The 18,235-nt window shown below is 50.8% G+C and overlaps 1 protein-coding gene across 16 annotated transcripts in view; it reads left to right on the top strand.

Moving 5' to 3' along the window:
* Positions 1-18,235, top strand: part of ASCC1 (activating signal cointegrator 1 complex subunit 1) — a 27,917-nt gene extending 9,682 nt beyond the window's left edge. For 5 of the 16 annotated variants that reach the window (XM_032445408.1, XM_015866425.2, XM_015866421.2 and 2 more), the window contains 7 exons: positions 1,997-2,133; positions 4,091-4,210; positions 7,281-7,408; positions 8,741-8,820; positions 17,526-17,605; positions 17,739-17,931; positions 18,088-18,231. In XM_032445408.1, the coding sequence (XP_032301299.1) occupies positions 1,997-2,133; positions 4,091-4,210; positions 7,281-7,408; positions 8,741-8,820; positions 17,526-17,605; positions 17,739-17,901 (708 nt within the window). In that variant the 3' untranslated portion in view covers positions 17,902-17,931; positions 18,088-18,231. Of the gene's footprint in view, positions 1-1,996; positions 2,134-4,090; positions 4,211-7,280; positions 7,409-8,740; positions 8,821-13,752; positions 13,821-13,941; positions 14,133-17,525; positions 17,932-18,087 lie in introns of those variants that run through there. The other 11 variants (XM_015866428.2, XM_015866430.2, XM_015866427.2 and 8 more) reach the window with 5 other exon arrangements.

Raw genomic sequence — 18,235 nt, 5'->3', positions numbered from 1 at the left:
ACCAAGATTGGGAGAGACCTCTAAGATCATCCCGTCCAATCACCCATCCAGCTGGACGTAGCATTTATGCACAGCATAATCTGGGACTGGAATAAGTGGTTTCAAGCACTTTTGCATTTCCTGAGCTGCACCCAACCTGGAAGGGCTGCTGAGACACCTGCAGAGGAATGTTGGTTGCTCCAGAGAGAGCTTCTTCAGATACAGCATCCCGCTCACACATGGGGGAGGTGGGATCTCCTGGCCCCTGAAAGAGCTGTGAGGGCTGTATATGGGAATTCTGGGAGCTGTCTGAAGCGCCAGGGGTAAACCAGGAGGCTTATGTGGGTCTTGACCTGTTTGCTCTATCCTGCTCTTCCCTGTTGGCTGTCCCAGCAGCGGCAGCACAGTGTGTGGAGGTGCCATGCCTGCATTTTGTCAGCTGTCAGCCCCCACTCAGGTGCTGGGAAAGGCTGCTTTTGGGGCAGGTCGATGTTTACATCACAAACTGTGCTGGGGCAGGTCAGTCCCTGTCCCAGAAAACAAGGGTAGGGGTTTTACTTTCTGACCTGTGAACTACTTTACTGTGCAGTCTTCGTCACTTGCCTGCACTGTGTGAGTGATGTCAGCTGGTTGTCTATGGCGAGAGTAACTCGGACTTTCTCCCAGTTGCTGTTACCGAGCAGTTGTTTTGTGATGGGCCAAAATGGCTACAGGTACCATTAAAAGAGAGAGACTGATGGAGAGGAATTGTGTCTAATCCTGCGTATTAACATAGCAGTGTGTAAAAGGGAGCAAAAAGGCTTTAGCTGCCCTCTCTCTCTGGGAAGGCAGCAGAGATGGAGGCATCCACCTTTCCTGTCCTATGCTCAAGGCGTGCTTAACATAATTCATCTGTGCTCGTTGCAGGCTGCTGCCTGGTGCTGAGGCGTGCAGCATCTTTTGCCACTTGCAGGATTTGGGGTCTCAGCCAGCAATAAAGCAATTAGCAAGGTGAAGGCAGGTACTACGTGCTCTGTCAGCTGGGGACGCTGAGTTTTCCTCATCTAGCCCAGCCTGTAAGTGCTGCTGTCAGCAAGGATATGGGTGCTGCCACAGCGTGAACAATGCCCAATGAGATGTGAAGCATTACACCAGCTGAGGGATGCAGTGTTTAAATGTCAGAGGGGTTTTATTTCAAACTCTGAAGCTCAGTTAGAAACTTCAAAGCTGTCATTTGCAGTCAATGGGCTTTTATTTTTGGACATATAAATGCTTCAGTGTTGTAGTGAGTGATGTTGGGTTCTTCTGGAGCTTAAAGTAGAGGTTCACCAATGTGCTGGTGGGAAGTGGCCACTAAGTGGAAATAATTGTTTTAATATGGCTGTGTTAACCATCCTCAAGGTATTTTTATGAATTTCCAAGAACAGAAGAGCGTGTTCCTTAAAGCTGAGCATAAGCTCTGCTCTACCTGGGAACAGTTCTTCCTCAGCAACAACACGTAGCTTTTCTTCTACAGGGAATTTAAACTTGATTCATCTCAGCAAACTATAGGGCACCTGGGAATGAGAAAAATGTAATTACCAGAGCTGGTATGGGCTGTGCTTGTGTTGTGAGGTGCAACCTGTGTTTAGACAGGATTTAGAGGCTATTTAGAGCTTGCCACTGCAGCTGGCTTCAGCTTTATTGCCCAGAGAACATGCTTCGCTCAAGTTCTAACTCTGCACTGACTTGTGCTGAGTCCATGGCTGGTGGCAGTCGCTGCTCTGACAGCTCTGGAGGTCTCTGAGCTGGAGCCTCCCCTAAAAAGCCCAGATCTGCCTATGGACCTCACTGCAAAGGCAAGTGTGGTGCTGGGCTCTGCTCCACTCCCGAAGTCTTTCCCTCTTGTTTCAACTTAGGGATTCTAACAACTTTCCTAGCAATGCAGAGATGAGAAGCTTGATGCTGGTGGCTTGCTGCTTGTTCCCTGTTATGTGGATCCCTCTGATAGAGGTGTGTATGTGCCTGAGATGAGATGTTGTATTTGATTGATTTGTAGGATCATGGAGTCAGCAGCAGCCTGTTCCAGAACCCTGCAAAGCTCCACCTGACTCTGGGGACACTGGTGCTGCTGAACGAACAGGAGATCCAGAGGGCGTGTGACCTCCTGCAGGAGTGCAAAGAGGACTTTGTGGAGTAAGTGTTGCAAAGGGATGCCAACATCAAGGGCAGGCGTGGGGGGGGAGGGGAGGGAGAAAGAAGCAAGCTGTCTTTGATGAGGAAAGGTGAGGAGAGCAGCCTGACCATATATCTAAACTCCAGAAATTTAGGAGACTGAATGTTTTAAGTAGGAGCAGCAGAAATCACCAAGAAATCACAACCAAAAGAGCACAGCAGTACTCTTCAGCTCAGCCCCTCAGCATTCCCTACAGACCTGCTCCAGACATTTCTCTCAACAGTCCCATTATTCGTGTGTGAGCAATTCCTCTCTGATGTCCCCTGCCTGCTGCACAGGGAGGGATGAGCTCCAGCACCTTCCCACGTTGCCTGCAGTGGGCTCCAGCACACTGCTCCCTCCTGCCTCAGAGCAGATGCTGAGGTGTCCTTGACATGCATTTCTTTGTGCAGAGAGTGTGCAGAGAAGGCAGCATGAGCCATGTGAGTCATCACTCTGAACAGTTCAGCAATGCTCCAAGACCTGGGTTTTCTCACTGCCTGTTAACACGGAACTGCAGATATTACAGCTTGAACTGTAAATGTGATTGAATGACACTGTAATCAGCTTATCTCTGTATGGCCTAGAAATTGGAGGTGGCCTGAGGGGCTGCTGTACGTATTTATTTATTTTTGGAATGCCTTTGCACAGAGGGCATGGATTCCTTATTTGTATTTCCTTATATTGTACCTTGGTGTGTGGAGAGGTAGCCACGCTGTGCTTGCTTTAGGACACCTTTGGGAATCAATGCATGGCCAAAATTCTTACCTACTCTAAGAGGAAGGCTCCCTTTGTTTCAGCTACTGACTAGAAACACAGGCATATTTCCAGTGGAAGGGGCTGCCCACGGTAGTTGAAGAGTGCGGCCCTTCTCAGGAGTGAGCTGAACTGAGACAGAGAAAATCTTGACTCTCCACTTCCTTTGGAGGAAGTGTCAACACTTGAATGTGTTGACAAGTTACTTCCCCTGCCATAGCCAAATAAACAGACATTTAAAATCAATTCAGGCTCCCTTCCACCCATATGATCCTTTGTTAGCATTCATTTACTTTTAGTAAATTCAGGCAATACTGTTTGAGAGCCGGTGTGCCCGTTTTGTACAGTTTTTGGTTACGTGGCCTCAAGTGTTTGTAGTCTTGTGCTGTTTTCCTCCCAGTAATCATCCTGGGAGAGGAAATCACGCTCCCCTGTTCCACCTGGAAATTGTTAATGGGAACCTCTTGAGCAGGCTGCACAAAAGCATGCAAGGTTAAAGCAAAGTCACGCTCCCGCTTAACTTGTGGTCATTACTTCTGCCTGCCCTGCACTGCCCACAAGACCTCAGCACTGAATGAAGCAGAGCTCTTGCTGCAGCACGGGGCTCCTGTGATGTGCTGTTAGAGAACAAGAAGGTGGTGTGTTTGGGAGCAGATAGGCTCATGGTGTGCTGCTCGGTGTGGGAGTCCATATTATATCCTGCACGCATTTTAGGTTTCATGTTCCTGCCAGAGTAGCTGGTGATGGTTTTTAAAGCAGTTTTATTTACTTCCAGTGTTGGTAAGCGGATGTTGAAATGTTCTTAAAACTGAATTCTGCATCAAGTGCTTTTGCCAATGAAAATCAATGAACTGGAGGCTTTGTGTCACTATCGCTCTCTTTGTGGGGAAAGCAGCAGCTCCTCTGGAATGAGGAGTTACAACATTTGACTGCCGATAGCTTTTGCAAGAAGCAAATAGAGATTTCTGCTTTGAGATGGCCTGTGATTACGGACAAGTTGACTTACTGTATGTCTGAAACAGTGGATGTATGAATTCAGATTTCAGTGTTTTTATGGTATTTTTTGATATGATGAGACAATAGCAGCTGTAGCTTTTTGAGCTTTAGAACTTATGTGGGAGGGATGCTACACATTGCATTGCTAAAGCAGGTGTGACGTTTGGCTTTTTTCTTCCATTTTAGCCAAATTACAGGAGGCAAACCCCTGAGTGTGGAGGTGGCCGGGGTGGAGTACATGAACGATGACCCTGCCATGATGGATGTCCTTTATGCCAAAGTCCACATGAAGGATGGCTCGGACAAGTGAGTTCCTCTTACCCCTTTCCCTCAGCCCCCAGCGTGCAGACAGCACTGAGCAGCAGCAGGAGAACCCTTGGCAGTCCAAAGTCAGCAGGTGCTGCTCACGATCCTTGGGCCAGCAGTCAGGAAGATTAAGTCATTCTCACTTCTTAAACCAGTTAAGGCAGTGATGTGTTTGCTCTTTGAATCAGCCAGTGGTGGCACGGTGAAAGATGTCATTTGTTTCTGTAGCAGTCTGTCACAGTGAGTAATGGCGTCGTGGCTCAGGCAGTGATGAGATAGGCAAGGAGGTGCTCCCCAGGTAACTTAAAACACAGGACAACTTGGCCTCTACTGCTTGTTTTCCAATGGACAGACCAGGTGAATCTGAGCAGCCTGATTTACTCTGCAGCATTTCGTTATTCTTAAAAGCCAGTTGCACCAGGAAGTCCTTAGAAAAGTGCAACGTGGGCACAGCAGTTTGTTTCTTGTGTCTTTGAGTAGCCTCACACTGGGTGTGAAACACCTGTCTTCTGACCTCTGGTCTGAAATGTCAAAGCCAGGTTGGTGCGTTTGTGCCATTTGCTGCTCTGACGTTGCTTCAGCTGAAGGCTCTGCCACAGCCCTGTCCAGGATGCAGTGGTGGCTGGACAGCCTTCCCCCATCTCATTTTTGACAAGAGCATCACCAACAGCAGCATAATCTCTAAGTGCTTTTTCAAAGACTGGGGAAGTACAAGAGCCATCATCTTCCTGAACTGTTCATGTGAGATGGGTGGGAAGGAGGCAGGGGAGCAGCCAGGAAAGCATTAGCCTTCTCTTTTTGAGTGTTGGCCTTCTCTTTTTTAGCTTGATCTTTTTCCAGCAGTGCTGCCCTTGCTGAAGGACAGCAGGAGCTAGCAGGGGGTGAACAGAGCAGCTGAGGGAGGAAGGTGCCAGTAGGAACCTGATCAAGGAGGAAGGGATGTGTTCTAGCATCTCCTTTCCCCAGGGGCCCTATGCTTGATGCCCTGGGGAAAAGCACACTTTAGTTGCTCTGTTGAAGTAAGAGATCGGATGTGAGATAAGAAAATGGGTGGGGAAATGAAAGTGTAACAATTGCTCAGAGGTGATAGGAGCCCAAATCTTTTCCCATTCTTAGCTCTTCCACTTTGAAGTCTGTCCTGCACTGACAGAGGTGAGATAAAGCAGAGGGGGAGGGCAGAGAACCAGGGCAGTCTATTTCAACGGAGGGGAGGAAGTGAGGGACAAGCACTCAGAAAGATGAGGCAGAGGCAGATGTGGGTGGGATGACCCAAGTGCGCTTCAGTCGGGGTTGTAGAAATCACTATGTATCAGCTCACTAAGCTGAGCTATGGACCCCTTTTCTTCTGAGTCACTGGATCACCCCTTAGGTGTGGTGCTTGCAAGTCTGCTTCCACTTCTGTGTATGTCTGCAACCAAAGAGGAATCCTGTAGAACCTATGTGGGGCGGCATGTAATATGGGACAAGAGTGTCTGCCTGTGTTTGGGAACTGCTTGGATTGCTGAGGACTGACCTTGTGACTTGCCTCAGGTGCTAGCCCTGCCCGTTCTGCTGAGGAGCCTCTTAGCCATAGTGCTGGAACCAAATGCCAATAGGCTGGCAGAGCTGCCTCTGGCTGGGGAGAGAAATGAGACCTTCCAATCTACCTGCCATTGCAACTGGAGGCATGTTTCCCAAGAAAGGGGCTTGCTGCTGAGGTGGTGCCTCCTCTGTCCTTCACAGAGGTCCCTAGCTGAGATTTTGGCATAGCCTGGACCTTGTGATTTGCATGGCAACTGGAGGCTGCCAGGCTTCTGTTCTGCAACGCTGTTTGTTGCTTTTGCTTAGGAATAGGTTCAGAGAGGGCCACGTGATTGTACCATTTTCTCCTCAGCCAGGCAGGCTTTGCCCTCACCTGTGAATTGATTCATCTCTCCCAGCAGAATGAATTGGCACTTGTCTCTCTTGCCTGCTGAAACCTGCCGCTTTTTGCTCAGGGACATGAGCAAAGCAGGTTGGGAGCAGTTTCTCAACTGCAAGGCCAACGCTGGAGGAGCGTAGCAGCCATGTGCTGTGCCACGCTGTGCTGTGCTGGCTCAGGCTGCTGCAGCCTGTGAGAGGTGTGTGCCTTCCTGCCTCCTGCAAGATGTCCTGCTGGCTCTGTGTGGCTCCTGGAGTGGCTGGGGGTGGAGTTCCTTCCTGATCTTTGGATGATCTTGATCAGCTTAAGCCATAAAGCAGGAGATTTGATTTACCCGACTTAGCTTGCATAACTGCAGACAGCATTAGGGGCTGGCAAGCCCTTCTGCACATAGAATGGCTCAGACTGAGAGAGAGATCATGCTCTGATGCCTCCCGCACGGCAAATAATTTCCATTATAATTCATTCTAATTTGCTTTATTTCCTTGATTAACTTTATAATGCAATAAAGCCCCATTTTCACTTGAGCTATTCTCTGTTAATTTGTTTTAGTATTGTCCGTAATGATATTCATTTAATCTTTGTCATTGCTAATTTTAAAAATCACTGATGTAAAGCCAGAAAATAGCAGAAAACCATGACAGTCGGAAGCTGGAGAGTCTAGAAATTGCCGCGTGGCTGCCGGCTGCCCACCGGGGGTGAGACACGATGGGGTGGGCAGAGGAGTTGGCAGCCAGAGCGTGGCCACCTCAAGCCCTGGGGGCAGCCTCTGCCTCTCCCAGCTGCAGCCTGCTGCTCTGCGGAGCTGTGGGCCCTGCGCCAAGCAGGTCCCATGGGGGAGGAAGTGCCTGAACACCCCGGGGACCGTAGGTTTGGGCATTGGCAGCAAACTCTTTGCTATGCTAAATCCTCCCTGCTTTGTGGATTGTGTGCAGCACAAGCCTTGCAAATGGAGGAAGAACAGAGGGAGCTTTGTGAAACAGACAGAACTTTTTACAAGATAACCGAATTCTGATAGCTCCGTTAACTTCTCATGCTCTCTTTTCCGAGTGAATGCAGAGACCTCATTTCACACATGCTGCCCTTCCTGGCAGAAGAGTGAAACACTGACAGTGCAGGAATTTCTCATTGGCTTACTTTGCTTTGTTCTTTCTCCTTTTGCCTTCCCAGGCTGCAGGTGATTGCTGATCAGCTGGTGGAAAGGTTCGTGGCCTCTGGTCTGATGCTTAGGGAATGGGATAGGGTGAAACTGCACGCTACTGTCATGAACACGCTCTTCAGGAAAGACCCAAGTGGTGGTGAGTATTCTTGTTCTTTACTGGTAAATGCATCGAATCATTAAGAGTTGGAAGGGACCCTGAAAGACCATTTGGCCCAACTGGCCTGCAGTGAACAGCAGTACCCACAGCTCCATCGGGAGCTCTAAGCCTCATCCAGCCTGATCCTGCATGTCTGTAGGGGCACCGCCTCTCTGGGCAGCCTGTTCCGGTGCCTCACCACCTTTATCATAAAACACTTTTTCCTTATATCCAATCTAAATCTCCCCTCTTTCAATTAGAAGCCATTCCCTCACATCCATTGAACACAGTAGCACTGAACAGGAGGTGTTTTGGTCAGTAACTGTTGACTTTTACACTTTTTGTGTTGGGTTGTTGGTTTTATTTTTAAATAATTTTCATGCTTATTTTCATCTTAATCTTATTTTAATGCCTTGAAGATTGTATGGGGGTTGTTGCTAAATAAAACACAAGAAAAACTGAAAGAGCAGCCAGCAGAGCTGGAGGAGGCAGGCATGCTTTGGGTATTTTCTGGGTCCTTTCTAAGGTTCTTCCTTACAACTTCAGACCCATTCTTGGCCAGCAGCACTCAGAAGGATCTGGACCAGCCTCTGAGTCGCTGCAAGGACATTAAACCTGAAGTTGCCCTTTGGGGAGGGGGAGAAGGGGGATGCTGGCAGTAGCATCCAGTCTGTGTGCTGAACTGCCCTATCAGGCATGTGAGGCATTCAGAGACAATGAGGAGAGCTTTACCCAGGCGGCCATAGAAATCACTTTATATTTGATACGGGATCTGAATAGTATTGTTGGTTGTGAGCGGGGCCTCATAGTTAATGCTGGAGATGTAGAAGAAATATTTAATGTATTCAGTGAGTGTGGCAAAGGTCCCTTGGAAAGAACAGATCGTGTGCTTTGGGATTATATAAACTCCAGACATCCTCTGGGGAGATGGATCTGAGATGGAGACATTTGGCAGTCACTGTAAGCTCAGATTGCTGTTCTCCATGTCTTAGTGGGTGGCTGCTTCCCTGCCTCACATGCACACACGTTGATGGTATGTGGGGATGCTCCCCACAGCAGACAGTGCAGGTGCCCTCCAGAATCACCCCAACAACAGCTGTGTGCAGGGTCTTTCCTCCAGGTGTTGTAGGTGATCCTGGTGGAAGCACTGATCCCATAATCAGCACGGTTATCTTTAAGATCAAAGTGGTGGTGTTTTTGCATGAAGAGCTGTGCAAGGATGGTTTATTAGCTGGCAGCTGACTTTGGGGAGGGGAGGAGTGGGGTATGAAGTACAGCACACACAGTTCTCCCATCTGAAGCTCATTCTGGTGGTGGCTTTTGTCTTTCCAGCTGAAGAGCGAAGCAGCACAGTGACTGGTAAATCATCCTTCAAGGAGCGGGAGTCATTTAATGGGCGAAACATCCTCAAGGTCAGTATAAAACAATTAGAGAAATGGAGCCAGTTGCTGATATTAGATAGCCAGAAGAGGTTGAAGCACTTCTTTAAAACTACTTTTGCCTTTGGCTTATGGGATCTCCCGGAGAGGGGGATCTGTTTAGAAAATAAACAATCTAGATCACTTCTAATTGAGAGCACTACGGTATTTAACAGAAGCGTTCTCAAAGCTGGTGAGCTCAGATCAGGAGTACATCACACGAATGCTAAGTGGGTGTTGCTGTTGTTGTTCGCTTTGCTCGTGTTTTACCCTGGAGACTTAGGCTCATGTTGGTTTGCAGCCCACCAGAAAAGCAGACTTTGTTGCTCTTGTTTCACTCACTCATGCTTGTTTTTATGCCGCTAAAACTGCCATTTCACACGCTCTTTTGGTTTGTTAAATCTCTGCTGCTGGTTTGCATGGTTCTGCTCTAGCAAATCGGTGGATATTGGGGGTCAAGTTGGCTTTGGTATTGACGGAGGACAGGAAGCAAGATACCACAGGCTGCAGAGATGGCAATGCTGGGCTGATGTGTGGTGTTGAGTGTCCAGGAAGAAAAGACGAGCCCAGAGAAGGAAAACAGTGCTGGGTTGTAAGCCATTTTAAATCCTCATTGTGTGAGCTGATTTGTTATGATAAGAAGGAGGCAGGAGAATGCATGAATACATGTATTCACATCATGAAATGATAGGTGTTCTGACCACAGATTGGCAGCAAAGAGACATGAGCAAGGATGCAGGTGGGATGTGAGATGGACAGCTTGAAAGGACTGTGGGACATCAGGACAGAAGAGGTCTGTTTTGTGTTTGCAGTTCTGCTGTGCCGTGCATTAGGTGCTGGCTGCAAGGGATGTGCAGACAGAGAGTGGAGCTGATTGATCTCCTCTGTGCAGAGGACAAACAAAGGGACAAAATTAGGTTAATCTCTCGCGGTCTGTGTGAGCACAGTGTCATGACTCAGCACTGCCACGTGCGGAGCGCTTGCTGTGAGACCGCAGGGCTGTGTGGCAGAGCAGGCCACTGATGGATTTGGCCCCTTTTTCAGCTTCCAGCACCTGAGCAGGCTCCAGAGAGGGCAGGTAGCAGCCACAAGTGCCTGAAGGGACTCAGCTTCCAGGGAGTGTCTGCTTTTCACCTTGCCCATCAGTCCTTTTTGCCTTTGCTGATCTTGTCCTCAGACTTCAGCTGCCCTTCTTCCTTAATGCTCCTCATCTGAAAACATGCACAGTTTGGAAGGCATTATGCTGCTCCCTCAACTGTCTGCAACACTCATGGGTTGTACCATGAGGCTGTGGGTCTCATGGTGCACAGTGCTTAGAAATGCCCCAGCCCTGCCTCAAATACCTTTTTTTTTTTTTTATTTGGCTCTGAAGTTGGAGCCGAGCTGCTTTTAAAACCCCTAATTGATTCTGTACCGATGTAGCCCAAAGAGCTGCTGACTGTTTGGACTGTTGATAATTACTTCAAAGCATGCGTTCCTGCAAGAAATATCATCCTTCTCCCCCACCTCCACTACATTTCCTAACCTACTCGCTTCGTATTTCCCTTTGGTCTCCCACGTGCCTGCAGCAGAGTGCCCGCTGGCATTAATTAATTACATGAGTCATAAATAGCTGCAGGCTTCTTACCCGAGGAGCCCAGCCCCAGCCAGCCGCCAGTGTGCTCCAGCATGACCTTGCAGAACTGCACCACGTCCTCTTTTATATACATTATTTATCTGCTGCTCAGTGAGGTTGCCCTCTTGCGAAGCAGCTGCATTAGCTCCTGCAGCAGGATCTAAACGAAGGGCATTGTTGAGCATGGTATCAAACCATCATGCTGGGCCTCCTCCTTGCACAGCTGTGGCTTTGCCAGGCACTGGCTTGGCTTAGCAGAGGGCAGGACCTGCAGGTAATGGTGCACTGCAAGGTAAGGATGGCCTGGTTCCGCAGCTCCCTGGGGCCGCAGCTGATGCCTGTGTGCAGGTGCACTGGCAGCAGTGTTTGCCGATAGGCTGCCTGCACTACTCTGGGCTCCAGCTGGTATTTTGCTTTTGGCAGAACTCATCAGAATTTTATTGAATAATCCTTTGTTCTCCCCATTCCGCAGAGTTAAACATACACTCCTGTTTGTGCTAATAAATGGTTGTGCAGACCGGTGCCTTCCCACACTGCTCAGAAAATAGATCCTGTAGGATGAGTTACATTGAGGAGTTTAAATTACTTCTGTCTTGAAGAATATCTGTACAAAAGGTTCCCTGGTTTGCTTGGTGCAGAGAGCCCAGGGGAAGCATGTGAATGATTTGTGCCTCCCATGAAGGCGCGAGACGCTTTGGCTTTGTACTTGTCTCGCTGAGTCCCAAGGAACAGGGCTGCTTTATGAGGCACTTCATGCGGAGCGGTACGTATTACTTCCAGGGTGGTGGTGTGCCAGCTCCTCGCACGTCCAAGTCACGGACCACAATTCTGCTCCAGCATCTCCCATGTGAGCACGGTCAGGCTGGGCGCAGCAGGGAGATGCCAGCTTGGCAGCCCCTTCGTGCTGCCTCCTCGTCCCCTGCCCTGCAGGGTGGCTGTGTGCCCAGTGTCGCAGCTGGCGCAGCGCTGGCACTGAGGAAGCTGGGGCAGCTGTGCGCATCTCCGGATCCAGGGCTTGGCTGCCTTCAGGCTTTTATTTATTATTTACTTGGTCGTTTATTTATTTCCCTCCGTGAAAATGCAAAGGCTGTGGTGAATAAATAGAAATGCAAAGGAACGTGAACGTACAGCCAAAATGTTCCAGGATCCTTCTGAAAAGCTCGCAGTAGGAAGAGAGCCATCTGAACTCACAGTGTTAGAACTGAAGGATTGTAACTTGAGGTTAGGGATGTAAAAGGGTGGCCTGTGCTGTGTTTGGACCAGAGGTAAGCACGTTTTGAGCAAGGAAAGGGGTGAACCTTGCTTTAATAGCTTGTGAGATCATGGACTGAGAGAGCAGCCCTGCAGGTGCCGTGGAACAAAGCTTGGGAGGACACTGAGCTGAAGTGCCAGACCCAGAGCTGGGTCTGTCAGTACAGGGGCAAGCGCTGCTGGGACAGACAGGGCATGACCCAACGGGGCTCCAGAATATAAGGGCATTAAGTTATGGGGCCATGTCCCCTGTCACTCGGTATTTTTCTTGAGTGAAAGACCAGTGTTGGTGGGTTGCATGCAGACCTGGTGGTGTTCTCTGTTGCTACTTTTGTCTTGCTGGGCAAAGTAGTGCAGCAGCTGTGTTATTGTGGCAGTTCAGTTTAAGACGTTTGATGCAGCACCACGTGAAAGCAAAATCTTGGCCTGGAAGCCCTCCATGTACCCTGAAAATACCCTAAGCCCAGCAAGCTGTTAAGCAGAGCAACATCTGCCCCTGTGCAGTCACTGCTGCCAGTTTCCCCTCTGGTCTGAGGAGTGCTGCATTTGTTCTGGCACCCTGACTGTGTCTGCAGCTTTCCTTTGGGAGTTAGAGGAGATGGACTCTTTTGCTGTCACAGCTTTTAAATCAAAAGACCCAGGTTAGGCTGCCTAGTGTGCAGAAAGGATCTGGTGGTCTTCGGTGTAGTGATGAGAGTAGGTACCCAGCACAGCCAGGAGAATTGGAGCAAGTGTGTGCTCTGCAGAGGAGAGATCTCTGCCTTCAATTCTGGTGGTGCTGCTATCGAGAGAGAGAGAGAGAGAGAGAGAGAGACAGGTGGTCAATGTGTGCATGATTGGGGGGGGGAAAGGAGATGGAGTTGGGTCACTGTGAAGACAGTCACCTACAAATGGTCTGTACTTAGTGCAGAGAAGAACAAAGAGCACGTTGATGAGTGAAAGAGGGCAGCTCATTGCAGAGATGCTCTGGCCCTTCTGCTGGTTAATCCTCCTGGTCTGCCTGACTTACTGGGCTGGCTCTGTGGCCAGGCTCCTCCTCTCAGTGACTGAATGGATCTGGGAGGTCACATTGGTGGGTCCTTGTCCTGGTGTTCCCAGGTGCCTTGCAATCCTCCTGGCATCACTGCAGGAAAACCAAAGCCTGGGTCCTACAGCACCTGCAGCAGCTGTTTGTGATAGAGAGTGCTGAGTGCCAAAGGGGTGAGGCTGCTTTGCAGAGATGCAGGGGTTGGTTGTTAATTCCTTAAACCAGTTGTACTGTGAATCCCTCACACTGGAAATTAGCATAGCCTTTAATGTGCTGGGGTGTTTTATTCCTGTCAGAAAGATGCGAGAGGATGCAGTAACCTCCAAATGTCCCACTTGTGTTTGTTTCTTAGTTTGCAGAATGCCTTTCACCATAGCAACTAGGGCTTGCTTTCCTCAAATGCATGCATTTTCATGGATTTGCAGCAAGGAGGGGAAACGACCCAAAACCTTGTGCTAAAGCAAAGGCTTTGCAGTGTGACAGAAGCATTGCTGGGTTCTGCTCATGCCAGAGGAGCCAGACAGTCTCTGCTGAACAGAGCCTGGATCTGGCCCCAGATAGCTCTACTGGGAAGAAGGAAGAAGGCTACGTGAAGGCCTGCCCTGTTTCCCATGCAGATGGAACCCAGCAATGAGCTCCTGCCTCAGGGATGTACAGGACAGTGGGGCCATGACCTCCCTTGGCCTTTTCTGAGCTTGTTGATTTACGATCGCCATGTAAGATAGATGCAAAACACCCATGGAATGGCATTTGCTTACGTACCAAAAGCTCCGTGGCATTTACTGTGGCTCAGCAAAATAAAAACATAAATAGGAAACCACCCGTCACGCATGCCAAGAACACCCTGAATTTTGTGCGTCGCTCACTCTGACATGAGTGCTGCTTTTCCAGGTAGAAGTGGTGTATGTGTGACTGCTGTACAAGGGGCAGCACGGGTGATTTAAACAGGAGAGCTTCTCCTTTGTCACCGCTGATTCGTGTCTTGCACTGGGCTCGCACTAACCCGGGGTGCCACTCACTTGTCTAATTTCAGGTCTTGTGTTGCTTTGCTGCAGAGCAAGAGAATATAAATGACTGGACGAGTCAGGCTGAATGCTAATGGTAAGGGTGTTAGTGCTTTGCTTCTAGCACAGACTCGCTGCGCTCCCCCAAGATGGGCTGCCAGGGCTTCTGTGAGCGTCTTGCCTTCCTCCTGAAGTCTGGATGCTTTCTTCTTCATAAGGGAAAAGAGGCTTGGGGTATCCAAGCAATGTAAAGAACCACAGGAAGGGAGCCCTGGCCGATGTCAGCAGGAGGTGGGAGCTCTGTGGAGAGGCATCGCTGTGGATGGGTGCTGCCTACCTGCTTCTGGTGCTCGTCTTGTGTTGCTGCTGGCGAGCTTCCAGGCACAATTAAACCTCTGGCAGATAGTCATTGGCATAGTGGTGTCCGCAATGAATAACGCAGGAATCAGATGTTTCTTTCTTGGCACCAAGCTGTCTCAGAAAACATATTTTGAAAGTGAAAATAGAAGAGGAAAAAATCCATTAATTGAACAAGCTTCCCAGATCTTGACAGGTTGCCCAGCTGGGTTTCATCCTCTGTGAGCCTGCAGGGGATTGGGGTTGGGTTTGTCTGGGGGACTCATGGAGCTGTGATTCGGGCCTCTGCTGGAAGGGTTTGCTGCACTTGTTGGGGTGAAGGAGGAGGAGCTTCAGGGCAGCTTGTGCAGGTGGAGGCTGTTGTGCTGGCCAGCAGAGCTTTTAGCAGAAGTGCATGAAACCAGACATGCTGACCCCACAGGTCCCTGTTCTACCAGCAGTTTCCCAGCACTGGGTTGTGTCTGTGAGCGGGAAGCAGCCGTGACAGAGGAGGAGCTCCTGCAGACAGAGGGTTTGTTGGAGTCTGATGATTCCACTTGGTCTTTAACGTTTCTAACCCAGCCAAGGACAGCAGGGCACCTGGCTTTTCTTGCCTGTGGGCCCCAGGCAGATGACAGCGTGCACATCACTCACCTGCAGGGCTGATTCACCATGGATGGTTTTGTGCTGCTGAGCCATTCTGCCCCTGCCCTAGGGCACTGCTTCCCAGCCTGGAGCTCCAGCAAAGCCAGCTCTTCCTTGCAGAGCAGGTGCGTGTGTGCACCTCTGCATGTTTTCCTGTGGTAATGCTGCTCTTTGCTGGGAGTTTTTAATTGCAAGGCATTGTGGTGAATTTTCATTCCCTTGGCATTTCTGAGCTCTCAGCAGGGCAGCGTGGGCTCATTATCAGTTCAGGATAGGTCATTTTTGGCTGACTGCTGAAGGCAACGTAAGGTTTTTCAGCGATCAATAACCCCGATGGCAGCGCAGAACCCAGGCCAGGCTGCGTGAGCACAAGTAAGAGATTATGTGGAGGAAGTTTTAAGTACCTTGGCCTCCCTCCCATCACCTGGGCTCCTTCTGTCCTCCCACTGCCTCCTCGGGCAGGCCCATTAATACTTCTCACTCTTGTTGAGCCCATGACAGGTGATGTGAAGGCATGAGCTTGCATTGGCAGCTCCACTCTCTGTCAGTGGAGCCGAAGCGTGCTGCAGCCATCCTAGAGCTGGGCAGTGCCATGATTTATTGCTGCTGTTCCTGGGTTTGCACACAAAGGTGCTGCTGCTCTCCAGGAGGGCTGCTTGACAAATGCCCAGATGCATACTTCATCCAGGAATCCTCTTTGGCATTTATTTCCCCAGTGCTTTCGTTGTATCTGCTTCACAAGGGGGCAAACATGCAGAAATAGCCCTCCTGGTTTTGATGTGCCGCTCTGACTTTGCTGACGAGTTGCTGTGGCTGGGGGCTGATGTTGGGAGGAGCATCTTTGGCTGATGACTGCAATTGCAGTTTGATGCGTGAGTATTTCCCTGCTGTGCAGGCTCAGCACATCTCCAGTGCCTTCCTGCTGAGGTGCAGGGCTCGAGGTTAAATGTTAGCAGTGTGCTCTCCTTGTTGAGCTCTAATTCGATTTGGGGAGGCAGAGGGTACTTAGCTGAGTGATGCTATTCCCTCAAGGGGCATTAGGAGCTGGCACGGCGTGTGCGGGGTCAGCTGCAAATCGAGCTTTCCCTCCATCGGGCTTGTTTTCATTTATTAATAAATCCCTCATCCCACCCCCTTATTTATTCCTCAGGCAGCGAGGATGTAAATCCATTGGTGTGTTTGGATTTAGGGCATTGCCTTGTTGCTGCTGAGCATGGCGTCCTGCTCCAGCCAGATGCCATGGCTTGCAGCAGCCCTGCGAGTGACCAGCATCTGGTCCCCATGCATCCACACCTCATCCTCTCCGTAACACTCTGGAAAGGGAAACTGCCAACCTCCAGGGCTCTCCTTTTCCAGAAGAAAAGGCAAAACACAAAGTGCTTTTCCGTTTCATTGGCCTCCCCACAAGCAGAGTGCTTCTGTGGTGGGAGATATAAATATCTTTCTTGGCTCTGCTTGGCTTCTCCCCAGGATAAATAGATGCGGAAGCAGAAAGTGGAGGCTGAGCCCTTTGGAGCCATCCTTTGGGCTGACTGTGGGCTGGCTGCTTGTTGCAGAGGCACAGAGCCCTTGAGGAGATGCTCCAGGGCCTCTTTCTCAGTTGCACACGGTGGATCTGGGCTGTGCGGTGCCGTGACTCTGATACTCATGCGTGGCATCCAGTTGCCTACGGGTGTGGAGGAGCATCGATGAAGAGCTGGCTTGAAAGGAGAGCAGGAAAAAAACAGGGCTGAGGCTGTCCTTTAAATCTTGTAGTGCATTTGCTCTCAGAAAGTACAGCTGCATTACCAAAAATCAATAGTCCTAGCAGTGTTCTCCCTGGGAAACACACACGCTCAGACACGCGGGAGGTGGTAGCGCTTAAAAAAGGCCATGGGAATACCAAGTGCTTCGGTACAAAGGCTTCGCTTCTATCAGTGTGCAGATGGGGGAGCCTGGCCCCAGCTGCTGCCTTATGGGGCTCTCCCATGGCCTCCCCCACCCAGCAGGGGCTGCCTCCATGGTTGCATGGGGGGATACCATCCCTCATTGCTCTGCCCCAGCAAGAAGGAGACCGACCTCTTCCCCAGCATCTCTTATTCATGAGGTGTTTAATCCTAAGTCCTACCCAGGCTGTTGGGGACGTAATTAATCATTAATTGCATTCATCTTTAATTGCATCAGATGGAGTTGGTGTGGTGGCAGCCATTCCTCTTCCCATCCTCCACACCCCTCGGAGAAACCCTTCTGGGACAGCCTTGTATCAGTGGGGCCCTGGGGAAGCGGCGATGGGCAATGGAGAGCCATGGGGTGCTTCTTCCATGCCGGCTGTTGGGGCTTTGGCCATGAGGTGATGGAGGAATTGGCTCTGCAGGGCAGTGCTTTTAATTCATGGGTGCGTTTTCTGCATCCTCATGGGATGGAGCAGGAGCGGCACGTTGCTCTCAAAGGCTCTGCCTTCCCAGCAGTGTTGCTGAGCTTCCCTGTGAGAACCTGATGTCATTTTTGGCTGGCTTTGTGGATGGGATGAATGGGCTGGGGCACATCCCTGGCACGGTTCATGCCTGAACCCACTGCCAGGCCCTGCCAAACAAAGGAGAATTGTTGAGCAGAGCAGGGGCAGTGCTGGGATGGTCCCTGCTGCCCCTGGTCAGGGCCGAGCCGTGTCCATAAGCCCTGCGACCTGGGCCAGGAGCAAGCACCCTGCCCTCAGTGCGTGTGCCATCACTGTGCTGGGATGGGGGGAGCGGGCTTGGCAAGCAGCACGCAGCCCTACAGCAGGAGCAGCTGCAGGCTGAGCTGCCGTTGTCATTCCTGAAAGGCTTTTTCTCCTCTCGTGCAGCTCTTTGAGAACTTCTCGTTCGGCGAGGTGCGGCTGGACGCGGTGCTGCTGTCCCAGCGCTACTCCTCGGATGCCTCCGGGTACTACGGCACGGCGGGTCGGCTGCTGCTGCACTGACCCAGGGTCGGCGGCGGGGCCCCTCGGGCTGTGGTCACACCAGCGACCAACAGCGGCCGCACGCGAATCGGGGTCACCTCGTGCCTTGTATTGTAGCCGTACTGCGGGGGGGAGCCTGGGGCTTACGGGGAGGATGTGGGATCCTCCCGCACCATTCGGCTGCAGCGAGGGCTCGTCTCCAGCAGCGTGCCCGCCTGCTGTCGGCCTGCGAATAAAGAAGTTCCGTTCACGGGCAGGCGTTTGTCTCTCGTTGTGCTGATGGCTCCTGTTGGTTAAGCTCGCACTTTAGGTAGGACTGCGTTTCTGGCTGCCCATCAGGGTCACTGTGCACCCCCAGGGATGGGGCACCCGCAGCTCCGGGCAGCGGTGCCAGCACCTCAGCATCCTCTGAGTGCAGAATCTCCTCCCAGCCCCTAACCTAAATCTCACATCTTTCCGTTTGCAGCCATTCCCCCCCGTGCTGTCGCTCTGCCCGAGCACGGGGTGGGTTCCCCTTCCCGCTGACCGGCTCCCCGCACGCGTCCCTGTCGCTACCGCAAACGAAGCGTCGCTTTCCCGCAGACCCGGCGCTCGGGTTCGGGGCACGGCGGGGC

This window comes from Coturnix japonica, chromosome 6, assembly GCF_001577835.2.
Source record: "Coturnix japonica isolate 7356 chromosome 6, Coturnix japonica 2.1, whole genome shotgun sequence".
NCBI classification, from domain to species: domain Eukaryota; kingdom Metazoa; phylum Chordata; class Aves; order Galliformes; family Phasianidae; genus Coturnix; species Coturnix japonica.
The sequence above is the reverse complement of the archived record's forward strand: the minus strand, read 5'-3'. Positions and strand labels throughout refer to the sequence as shown.